At 37.5% G+C, this 12,102-nt stretch overlaps 1 protein-coding gene across 1 annotated transcript in view; it reads left to right on the top strand.

Moving 5' to 3' along the window:
* Nucleotides 1-11,775, top strand: part of rnf213b (ring finger protein 213b) — a 31,877-nt gene extending 20,102 nt beyond the window's left edge. The window contains exons 37-63 of the mRNA XM_084134774.1: nucleotides 119-306; nucleotides 451-571; nucleotides 747-847; nucleotides 1,036-1,218; nucleotides 1,292-1,437; nucleotides 1,808-1,907; nucleotides 2,077-2,188; nucleotides 2,558-2,756; nucleotides 2,877-3,067; nucleotides 3,189-3,311; nucleotides 3,730-3,834; nucleotides 4,075-4,317; nucleotides 4,412-4,493; nucleotides 4,589-4,623; nucleotides 4,714-4,962; nucleotides 5,155-5,320; nucleotides 5,541-5,626; nucleotides 5,782-6,018; nucleotides 6,127-6,259; nucleotides 6,366-6,443; nucleotides 6,544-6,718; nucleotides 7,599-7,800; nucleotides 7,900-7,977; nucleotides 8,163-8,360; nucleotides 8,483-8,572; nucleotides 10,147-10,322; nucleotides 11,181-11,775. Coding sequence (XP_083990900.1) covers nucleotides 119-306; nucleotides 451-571; nucleotides 747-847; nucleotides 1,036-1,218; nucleotides 1,292-1,437; nucleotides 1,808-1,907; nucleotides 2,077-2,188; nucleotides 2,558-2,756; nucleotides 2,877-3,067; nucleotides 3,189-3,311; nucleotides 3,730-3,834; nucleotides 4,075-4,317; nucleotides 4,412-4,493; nucleotides 4,589-4,623; nucleotides 4,714-4,962; nucleotides 5,155-5,320; nucleotides 5,541-5,626; nucleotides 5,782-6,018; nucleotides 6,127-6,259; nucleotides 6,366-6,443; nucleotides 6,544-6,718; nucleotides 7,599-7,800; nucleotides 7,900-7,977; nucleotides 8,163-8,360; nucleotides 8,483-8,572; nucleotides 10,147-10,322; nucleotides 11,181-11,316 — 3,933 coding nt within the window. The 3' untranslated portion in view covers nucleotides 11,317-11,775. The remainder of the gene's footprint in view (nucleotides 1-118; nucleotides 307-450; nucleotides 572-746; nucleotides 848-1,035; nucleotides 1,219-1,291; nucleotides 1,438-1,807; nucleotides 1,908-2,076; nucleotides 2,189-2,557; nucleotides 2,757-2,876; nucleotides 3,068-3,188; nucleotides 3,312-3,729; nucleotides 3,835-4,074; nucleotides 4,318-4,411; nucleotides 4,494-4,588; nucleotides 4,624-4,713; nucleotides 4,963-5,154; nucleotides 5,321-5,540; nucleotides 5,627-5,781; nucleotides 6,019-6,126; nucleotides 6,260-6,365; nucleotides 6,444-6,543; nucleotides 6,719-7,598; nucleotides 7,801-7,899; nucleotides 7,978-8,162; nucleotides 8,361-8,482; nucleotides 8,573-10,146; nucleotides 10,323-11,180) is intronic.
* The last annotated feature ends 327 nt before the right edge of the window (nucleotides 11,776-12,102 follow it).

A 12,102-nucleotide genomic window follows, 5' to 3' on the forward strand; every position in this document is an offset into this window, starting at 1 on the left:
CAACACATGCTGGTGACTTAGATTCCAGTGCCTATTTAAACTACTGCTATGTAGCAATATAACCTTAAGTGTGCAGTCAAACTACTAAATGATGACTAATGAGACTGTTTCATTACAGTGTGAAGACATTCTAGCTGTTGGTATCTGTGTTGAAGAAACAAAGCTCCTACCCGTAACATCACTACTTGAATGCCAGACCTTCTTGCAAGGAGTTGAGAAACTTCAGCCATGTTTAGAGAGAGTGCTTAGTCCAGACTACAGCGCCCTCTGCAGCCCTGGCTGTCTCAAACACCTAGATACTATAAAGTGAGTTATAAAGAATGTTCCAGCATTAGAAAATAGGATAATTTTTAAACTTCGTTGCAAACAATGATTTTTATATATATTATGACATATATATGTAATGAATTCTTATTCAATTCATATTGTAAAAATCTTCTTCTTTTTTAGGTCAGTGTGGCAGGGGTTGCTGCTAGTGGCTGCTTTCATTGAAAAGGTGGTCATCAAAATGAAAGTTGGAGATGAGCGGATAAAAGCACTGACTCTTAAACACTGCAGTCAGTTCCATGGGGTCAGTCTAGGCTTATTGTCTGCTCTGTTTATTACTTTTGTACGAGACATCGAAGCCATTTTTGCTGTAGTAAAATTTGAGTGCTTATAGCAAATTTTCTCAGAATACATGAAGAATAGATGCAGAATAGACCCTAAAAGTCCTTTGCGTGCTGCTTATATTTCCTTTCTCACAGCTAATGGAAGGGTCTCCTGATTTGAGGACCACAGACAATCTTCGGAAAATCATCCGCATACTCAATGATTACCACGATGAGTCCATCATCAGAGAACTGCGGTACACTTGAATTTCTTTTGAGCTGTATAATTTGAGATGATATGTTTGATTTTATTTGAAACTATGTAACAATATTTTATTGTAATATATTTAAATATATTATTGATTTTAAATCTGCATTTTACTTTATTAAGCATTACTGAATGATTTATAACCTTTGTTTATTTCTGTATACTCTTTCTTCACAGATATGGTTTGAAGTGCTCTGTGTGTCTGTCAGATCTGTCAGAGCCCACTTCTCTTCCTTGTGAGCATGTGTTTTGTCTGTCCTGTCTGAGGAGATCCATGGAGAGAGAAGAAGCGAAGTACTGTCCCAAGTGCAGGGCACCTCTATCGAACAATTACCGGCCCATTGTCTCCACAACCATAGAGTGAGTTTAATTCCTTGTTCTTGGTAACCTCTGATATATATAGTCTGTAAAGTCTGAGTTTTGTCTGTTACAGCTTAGCCCTGAAGCAGCATAGAGAGATAAGAAAATGCTGTAACACATTTTTCCTGGAGGTGGTTTCTCGCTTCTGTCTGACTGATGATCAAGACCCCACAGAGGACCTGGTGGAACTGCTTTTCTCTCTCCTCATCTTGGCACAAGGTGGGTGAATTTCCTTGTGGAATTTTCCATCACAAAATTAAATTTCTGTACAGTGAATAAGGACCGGAGCTTTCAAGCTTCAAAAAGGATAAAAATTTAGCATTCAAAAGGGGTCCATGCGATGTTCTGTATTCCAAGTCTTCTGAAATCATACAATAGCTTTGTGTGAAAAACAGGCCGAAGTTTAAAACATAATAATTTCCCCCTCCAATATTCTAATAACGCGAGAACTGCTATGAATGGATGATTGAGTTTTGTGAAACAGGTCAACCAAATCATTACAAAGATCTAGAAATAATGATTTATTCTATAATATGAATTATAATATGTTATCTTTTTAATGTTTATGTTTACATGTCTAACATTACAGGAGATGTTTATAAGACCAGAGAGCTCACCCCATTTTTGGAATGTGTTGACCAGAGTCCTGTGGTGCGCTCTGTGCTGCCTAAACTCCTTCTGCAATACAGGTGTTGCAATACTGACAACACATACATACACTTTAACACACCAGGCATATGTGACCTTTTATGTATGTCTTTAAATATGCAGTTTATAGTGAGTTGTTCTGTTCAAAGTTGTCTTGTGAGTTTTGGTCATTCTTATTAAGAGCAGTGTTAAATAAGATAATCTCTTCAGTTCCAAACAGGTGAAGAAGCATATTCAAACGTACTTAGAAGACCTGGAGACCAAGCTTCTGGACCAGCAGGACAGAACTGAACTCTATCGACTCTTTGTTAACTGTTTCCAGGTGTGTCATAATCTCACCCTTTTGTCTTGTATTTACTCAATAATGGCGCTTGCTTAGGCAAGTATCACTTTTACTATTGCTCGAGTACTAAACTTTGGCGCTACATCTGTTTTGTACCATGGACATGTGATCATACAGAAAAATCCCATGGTGGACTCTTCTGACTCTTTTGTTTTGGGCCAGTAAGCAACCTTCTATCATTGCCTTAGCACCATCCAGAGTACCTTAGCAAATGCCCAACAATGCACTAAAAACGTGTGTTTTTTTCATGTAGTATAATCACCAATGGCTGTATTCCGATTTCAGACACATAAATTATTATCTAAAGTCTGCATATGTCTTTCTAAAAGCAGAATTATGTTTATTCAGGATTCCCTGTTTTGTTCTGGATTAAATGGAGATCATAGACATCTGAAGGACAACTCAAGCTTCCTTAGCCGACTGGCTCGTAAACAGACACCTTCCAGACAGAATGACCCAGCTGAGTTTCTGCTGTCTATGGCTCGCCTCAGAATGTGTCTGGACTCTGCTGCCCATATCCTGTCTAGAGCTGTCAGCCAAAGAACCGGTAAGAGGGTCTTCTGGTCTGACTGATTCATGGCAGTTATATTGCAACGCTCAAATGAATAACAGTAGATAACATTTGCAAAACTGTGTGCAATCCTTCCATATGTTTGATGTCTTTTAGATCATTTTGATGAAGTGGAGATAAAGCTTTTGGAGCAGGTGAAGGCTGTGTGTGAATACTGTGACAACGGCTGGTACAGAGTTTACCTGCTTCGGTCACTCAACAGGCAGGCTGGCATGGACTGTCTGCAAGCACTGATGAACAGCACTGATTATGAATGGATATTTCCTGCGGAGATACTACGCCTTCATGTATGGCCATTCAAAATTATGTTGTTTTTAGGGTGTTTACAGTTATATATAATTATATAATAAAATTAAGTTTGGAAAAATTGTAGCTGCTCCATTATAATTGTTATTTTCTCTTTTACAGAGGTTGATTCCTGCAGAGGTGGATCGTTTTTTGTGTTGTGGTCAGTCATACCACATTCTTAGAAATGGAGTGGGAGAAGCACTGCAGGAAGGCACAACAAATGGACTCAAAGATGCTCTACGGGTCAGTGTCTACATCTGTTTTAAAAAATGTATATGAAGGCAAAGCTGAAGGTTCAGGATCATTACTCCAGTCTTCGATGTCACATGATTCTTCAGAAATCATTCTAATATGCTTATTTGATACTCAACCAACATTTCTTATTATTGTCAATGTTGAAAACGGTTGTGCTGCTTAATATTTTTATAGAAATTATTTTGCATTTTTTAGGATTCTTTGAGAAAGTATAAAAAACAGCATTTGAAATGTCTTAGAATGTCAGTAAAGAATGTATTTGTCACATTTAATCAATTTAATGCATCCTTGCTGAACAAAAGTATAATTTTCTTTAAAAAAAAAAAAAAAAGCCCAAACTTCTGAACAGTGGTGTATAATGTACTTGGAGCTGGAGTGTAAACAGTTTTATAAAAAACTTTTTCAGACAATGGGTGGTTCTGGCCCACTGAAAAACATCCTGCTGACTCTAGCTGTGTTCAGGCAGGTCACCTGTCGCTTCATGTCAACTGAAAGAGCTATAAATCCTCAGGCAAGTGCTGGTTAGGTTTTTTGATTTTATTAACCCAGATGTCAATTGGAATCCATACACAGTAGGACTACATTTGAAATTGCAACAAAGTTTCACATACTTATCATTCTGATGTTTTAAATTGATCCAACCTGTAATAGTAACATGTTTGAGCATGAATGCCTTTACTTTATGAGATTCTCAAAATAAAAAAAATGGCAAAACACTCCTGGCAGACTAAATTTTCCTTTCTGTGAACAGGAGATCAGGCTCTTGGAGGACGTTATTAGAGAGAACATATCAGGACATGGCAGAGAGCTCTGCACTGCTCTCTTATCCAATCAGATTGGAGGTCCAGGATCTAACCTGAGTCTCAGTGCAGCTGTACCTGCTCAGCGTCGTCCTGTACTGGAGCTCCTAGTGCATGCGAGCGCAGTGTTTTACAGTGGAACCAGACTGCTCAATCCCCTCTACAACATCGCCTCTCAACCTCAGAACATGACAGTGAGGACCACTACTTAATGAATTATACAGATTTTGATTTTTGAATGGATCAGGATGATAATTAAAATAGCCATGCTTCTCTACTCATCCTCAGGAAGCCTTTCTACCCACAATGCCTGACGACCATACCAGTGAGGCCCGCCAGTGGCTCAAAGAGGGAAAACTGCAGATGTACTGTGAGTGTGACTTGTTCATGAAGTCAATGAAAATAATAATATTTCTTTAAATGCCACCTAACTAAAATAATTTGTTTTTCATTCCGACCTTATAGATTGTTCTAATGGTCATGCATGCTTTGTGGGAGAGGTGAGATATTTTCTTTCATTTTCAGTTGAGTGAATTGATGCTGTAGTCTGGGAAATGATTACGATTGTTTATTTCTCTCCACCTGTTTAGTGTGGTAAACCAGTGGCTTTTTCATCTTGTGCCACTTGTGGAGTGCCAATAGGAGGCCATAATCATAAACCAGTGGAAGGTTTTACTCAAGTCAGTATAGTCACAGACCTGACAAAACCTGGACATATACTGGGGTGGGCTGAAAACCGGTCTGAAGCCCCAAACAGGAATCTCACTCCAGCACAGTCTCGTGTCCTACGTCTATGTCTTCACCTGGCCATGTTACAAGGGGCCATTCATCAACAACAGGTAAAAAGGTTGAAAGGAACCCTAATGGCAATATGTGTGAGTAAAATTTGACTTATTAGATGTAGTTTTGCATGCTAACTCCCTTGGTTTTTGGAAACCTTATCTAAATAATGCCAACTACTTAGTCAGTAAGTGGGTCACTAGCATTAGAGAATCAAAGCACTGTTTTCTAAAGGCCTTGGTTCTTCACAGGGAATCAGAAATATGATCAAACCAACTGTTTATGATGTCGAAGAATTCCTTTGGCAACATCTTGAGAAGGACATGGAGGTTCTCGGGAAGACTTTGAATCTTAACATGGACGACTGTGCCATTATCATTCATCTGATCTTCAGCAGGGCTCTACAGACCACCTCAGGTATCCATATTAATCTTTTTTTTTAAAGATTAAAGATAAATTTTTTTATTTCAAATTACGCTTATTTATTTCAGTTAGTTGCCACAGCAACATTTCTAATTTTTGTGTACGTTTTTTAATATTTGTAATAGTTTTAGTTGTAATTGACAGCAACAACACTGGAAAAAAAATTGTGCAATCAGAGAACATATGTTTGATATTCTTCCCCCCTCTACATCAGGTGCTGGCGTGGATCTGTCTTCACGGAAGTCCAGAGAGCAGTGGGAGAGTACAATGTGTAAAACAGTCATCAGTCCTGTTTTACAGGTGAGTCTTGATACTGATACATATCAAGGGGATACATTAAACCATAAGTCGTCTTTGAGAAACCCAGATTGACTCCTAAACAATTAAGGAAGTGTAAATATTAAGTCATATAACCGCATGTACTTGCTTTTGTCAACCTTTGTCTCTGTTTTCAGGATATGAACAAAATGTTGGGCCGTGCACAGGAGCAAATTGTAGCTGATAACCAACTTTCTAACAGCCCCCTGATGAAGATACTGAGGGGAAACCCTAAAAAAATCCTTAATCTCCCCACTAACTGCCCCACCCACCACTCTGCCTTCTGGAGCCCCTCACCTGTCCTAACGGTGGAAAGCTTATCGCAGCAAATAGAGCAGAGTCAAGCAGCCCTGCTTAAGCTTTTTGTCAATAAGGTTCGTTAACCGAAGACATATAATTATCCAGGTCCTTGCAACGGAAGTTGCAAACATGGTTTCATGTTGTTACAAACATATGCACATGTGTGTGTTTGTGTTTATCAGGTGCACTGCATACGACAGCTGATCCATTTGCCGGCTCTTGCTGCCCTGTTGTCTGATCTAATGAAAGTGCTTCCTTCAAGCTCTGAGACCCAAACCCACACCATCGCTTCACTTCTGCACACTATTCCTGCTGGTCTGTCAAGCTTATACTCACTGGTGGAGAGAGCTAGTTGACTGAATTATGAAGCTTTTGTATACATGTTACATTACTGTACTCTAATTTGTGTTACTGAATATAGGCCACCAGAAGAAATTATTGTCGGAAAGAGTAGAGATCTTCATGAAGGTGTGGAACCAACTCAGAATGGAAATATCCAGTAAGCTGTTAGAGGTTATACATTTAAAACACATAAATGCTTAAACATTAAAATGCTACAAGTGAATTTAGTCATCATTATAACAGTTTTATTATTTCAGCTTCAGTGGATCATGCACTTTGTGAAAAAGACCTAACTAAGGAAAGCTCCGGGCAGTTTCTGTCCCTGAGTCGTCGTGGACCAGGCTCATGTCTCCAGGCAATCATAGATCTTCTGTCTGAGACCCACAACAGTCTTGTGCGAGAAGCAAGAAAACTCTGTCACCAGGAAGACAGGTGTGTATTTGAGAATGAATGTATACTACTGTTCACAAATTTGGGGTTGGTAAGACTTGTTTAATGTTAATGAAGTATTTTATGCTCATTAAGGCTGCATTTATTTGAATTAAAATTACTGTAAAAAGAAATATTGTGAAATATTATTAATTTAAAATAACTGTTTTTTATTATTATTTTAATATATTTATCATTTGTTTCTGTGATGGCAAAGCTGAATTTCAGGAGCCATTACATAGAGTGACCATACCATACGTCCTCTTTTGCCAGGATTTGTAAATTAGCGAAAATGTCTTGAAAATGAAATTTTTTTACTGTCACTTTTGATCAATTTAATGCATCCTATTATGTAAGTGTATAAGCACATTCTAACCTGTATTAGTTGTGACCTTTTTAATCAAAGAGTATATGTTTATATGTTTATAAGTCTAAGGGTGCTGCTCAAACAGAAGGCTACATCCTAGTGAGGCTTTGTCCTTCTTAGTCCAGTCCTTCAGAGGTGTGTAAACTAGAGCCCTCCTTAGCATTAAATGCTAGAATGAAACGATCTAGTAAATGCACATGGCTACGTCACACATGTATACCTTCATCTCCGAACTCAGACAAGCTCAGTGCCGACTCATTTTCCATCAGTTCTTTTTATGAATTGGAATGTGTGCAAAGGATTGTTGGTGATTTAAGGATGCAAAGGATATACTTGATGCATCCTTCAAAATAAACTGAATAAAGGACACGAAATGAAGGCAACTTTCCAAGGATCCTATAAAGGCTATTAAAATAGCCTTCAGCAGCACTTACTAGGATCATGCAGCCTTCCGTTTGAGAAGCATCCTAAATGTGTTTCAACATCTTAATGCATTAGTTGTATTTTATCTTACAGTGACTATAAAGTTCCATTGGCGGCACTGTCCAAAAGCCAACTTGCCCTGTGTCACCCGGAGAGGGAGTTGCTCCCTCTGGTGTTAGCTAACTGCCATTACACACTAAAGAAGGGTCAGCAGACTATGAGCTCCTATGATCATCAGGCTATTGAGAGAGAACTCAGCCGACGATTTTTTGCAAGCAAGCCACGCATTCAAACTGTGAGTCCACATATTTTAAACCTTATTATCATACTGTTGTTCAATATATGACCAGATTCATTGGTTACTTAAGACTTCATAATTAAAAATGTATTGCAGGACACTGATAAGTATCTGAGAAGACGCCATCAGAATTTTATAGAAATCCTCAAGGAGGTCGGAGCCAAAATACCTCAGGTAATTTTCTTCAGTCTCTTTGCACTTCATTCATTTGATCAAAAACAGTAAGCAAAATGCCTAAAATATAATATAATTATTTATGAATACATTTTTATTTAATTCAAAGTCCACTTGAATATTTCTTTAAATGAAAGCATTTTTTCTTCTTAAGGAATCCTCATTTTTTCCCATTTGATTGACAGGAACCTCTAAAGGGCTCTCAGCTCAGCTCCATGAGATCAATGTTACGTTCATTCACTGATGTGTGTGATGCAGTGTATGTCGTGGAGATTGGACTTCGTTTCCTAGGTAAAACTGGAGGAGACCCACAGGCCCTGCTGCTGTCCTATCTGACAGACTCTTTGAAAATGAACCAACACATCTCAAATAACATAGCTGAGGTGAGGCATGTATTTAAAGCAGTAACTTCTAGGAAATTTAACCAAACAGGTATTTCACCACTACTCTCAGTGCGTATCACCTGTGTGCTTCTGTAATTCGAATCCACGCTTCTTGGTTTCAGGCTTTAAAAGAGAACCGGTTCAGTCAGTGCACAGCCACCTGGCAGCTCCTGACTTGCTGGAAAAGTGAACAGATGATGAGGAAAGGACAGGTAATTTGACATTCAGCCTAGCTGTGATGTGGGGACACATAGTACTGTACATCATGAAGACACATAGCTATCACATAGTATTTTTACATCTAAACTATGAATTACATTTATAGCATTTGTTTTCTTCTGATCTACCTACACTAAGCCAGTAGGAAGTGTGCATCAACACAGGTTTTGACCATAAGAAAATTTCCTCAGTATAGTTCTCAAAAAATTTAGAGTGTAAAGAGTGTCTATTTACAAGTGCAAATAGTCTGCCTTGTTACATTAACCATTAATCTGAATGAGCTAGACAAAATTACTAAATAAATCTCACTGACAACAGAATCAGTGACATGTAAAATAAAGCTTTTAACATGACCGACCCAGGTTTGTATCAGCTCAGAGTAGCATTTATTTTAAATGAAAATTATGAAAACATGGAAATAAAATACCTATAACGGGTATTTAATAGTGGGAATGAAGTGTTAAAGGGTAGGGTTAGAAGTAGGTGTAGGGAAGGTAATGACAAGTACTGTACAAGTAATGTCCCAATAAAGCAGCATCCATTTATTATTTTAATAAATATGATAATATACTCTGAATATGTTATTATTACATACTGTTTTATAATATACTACAATACACTGAGGTGCAGATAGTTTCTGTATAAATAGCATCTAACAAATATTTACACTTAGTGCAAATAGCCGGTGCCTTGTAAAAGTTTGGGCTAGGTATGATTTTTTTAAAGAAATTGATAGTTTTATTCAGAAAGGATGCATTAAATTGAGCAAAAGAGACAGTAAAGGCATTTATAACGTTGCAAAATTTCTTGTTCAAATAAATGCTGTACTTTCTTACTTTGCTTATCAAAGAATCCTGACAAAAATGCGTCACTGTCTCTACAAAAAAAAATGTTAAGCTGCACAACCGATAATAATCAAAAATGTTTCTTGAGCAGCATATCAGCATATTATATGATTTCTGAAGAACTGTCTGACACTGAAGACTGGAGTAATGATGCTGAAAATTCATCTTTGTCATCTCAGGAATAAAGTCAATTTTAAAATATATTAAAAAAGAAAACCGTTAATAATATTTCAGAATATTACTGTTTTTACTGAATATTAAATGCAACCTTTTTCAGCATAAGAGACTTCTTTCAAAAACATAAGGAAAAATCCCAAAATTTTGAATGGTAGTATATGCATAAATGATTTCTGTTAAAATGAATGTTTTCACAGTGCATTCTTTGTACAGGCATCTAATACTTCTGCTCAGCTATTTAGCCTGTCACTAAACTGACCCCATTACTAGTAACCTCTGTTGACCTCCTCTGATTGACCCTAAACAACAGAGAGAGTGGACAAACGAGGGTTGTAAATCCAAGGGAGAGTGTTGGTCCGAGTGTGTCAAGCTTTAACAAGAGAGCGTGTGCCACAAACAACAGTTTGACTTTTAACCCATACTCTACTGAATAGCTGGACAATATTGATTGAAGACTTCATTCCAGAACATACTAATGATGTTTTCATCTTTATTGATCCGGTGTATTACGGTTTTTCTAATTTAAATCTTTTACAATTTTACAGGATCCATTCCAGCAGTTGTCCAAAGAATTCAGAGATAATCTGAAATCAGAGGAAAGAAAGCAGGTGAAGGTTTTCCTTGGCCTCACAGATATTGACATTTTCTCTTTGGAATTACATGAGATCCTTCAGCTCAGGACCAACAGCACTGTGGAAGACGGCTTCGCTCCGCACTGGGAGTAAGAACTGATCTTATTTTTTTACCTTTCTATTTTTATTTCCCCTGCATTTTAGCCATCTGGACTGCAGCCTTCTTGGCTCACCATTTGTGAGAGTGAGTTTTAATGAGGCAAACTAGCTACAAAAGGCAAAATGCTCACAAAAATGTCCTGACCATTTTTCACATAATGCTAGGCATTTGATTAGCAGACTTTTTAAATGTACATTTCATAAGGGATAACTACAGTCAGCCATTCATTATAAACCTTTACAGAATGTCCAGGACCCTGGGACAAAGCATGAAGGGAATGACATGAAGATATATACTGCAAAATGCCAGTCAAGTATTTTAAAGATCTGAATAGTAATGCATTTTAAAACTGGATGACACTGGAACATTTTGATAAATGGCTTGTAATTGAAAAAATCAATCCAATTCCAAATGACTTACACCTTAATGTCATTGTTCAGGGTAATTATTGTCAAAATAAAAAGTCAGGAAATGTTCTGGCATCCCAAGCAAATACACTTAAAAAGGCCCTAGAGCATTTAATACCAAGTCCTACAACACAAAGTGACATAAGGGTCTTTTAAGTTTTACCCAGAATGAGCACTTTCAATCACAACAATGCAGACCTCCTAGAGACCTAGTCATTCCCTGGAGACCTGTGGGCTTTCAGACCCAAGAGAGGCACACTTTGACCCCTCCAGGCTCCCATCTGTCAGTATGCCCTGTTCTGGTCACCTACTGAGCAGGCAGCTGGTCGGAAAGAATAGGAATGCGTGTGTTGAGAACAATAGCATCCAAAGCTAACTGTTGATCCTAAACCACACCACTGAATACCCTTCCTCCTTTCTCTTTCTGTGTCCCACCACAGCATCAGCTCCACCATGGAATTACATTTGGAGCAGAAGAACATCACTTCTCTTCCTGGTCTAGACTCTCTTCCAGTGGAAATTACTTTGGCTAAAGCAGTAGACATCTGGAGGCTTGCAGTGGAGTTCAAACATTGAAATGTTCTTCTCAATGAGTCGAACCAAATGAATAATATGTGAAAAGATCTGGACTACTTTTGTTGATTTTGTTGTCAGATGTTTGGTCCTTTTGGTTGAATAGGACCAACGCCCTAAATCTTTCTTGTCTTTTTTTTTATTGTTTATTCGGTTGATTAAAAATAATCTGTGTTTAATCTTTTAGGACTTTGAATGTGTCTTCGAATTGTTAAGCACTTTATTGTTTAGAGATTTGTTTAGACTAGGATTCAGAGACCAATAATTAATTGATCAATACTGTATTGTTGTGAGACATTGTCTCATTTATTTTGCTTCATTCTACTTTTGCTATTAATCAGGGACAAATAAAGTTGTATTAATGATCTACAGTGCATTTACATTGTGACAAATTTGATTTGTATACAAAAGATACAAAAACTTGTCCAATTATTTTAGAAAATAAACAGTTTCTACACTTAATGGGTGCATAGTTTCAGTTTCTGGTCAAATGTAATAAAATTATATTTATAAAATGCAACGTTCAATAAATAAATACATTTTTGCCATGTTTGACAGTTATAGTTATTAGTTTAATTAGTGTGTCACATTTAACTCCCTTACTAGAAGTCGTAAATTATTTATCTCAGTAGCTCAAATTGACACCACATCTGCCGCCTGTGCAGCACGCCTACCTATCTTGCCTTTTCGTCACGCCTCTTTCAGCCATCATGTCTGAAACACATGTCGAAATAGCCAATCAGATAATCGGATTGCTCGTATCTCCACCAATCAAAACTCTTAATGGGC

Source organism: Abramis brama (assembly GCF_963993115.1).
Source record: "Abramis brama genome assembly, chromosome: 14".
Taxonomy (NCBI): domain Eukaryota; kingdom Metazoa; phylum Chordata; class Actinopteri; order Cypriniformes; family Leuciscidae; genus Abramis; species Abramis brama.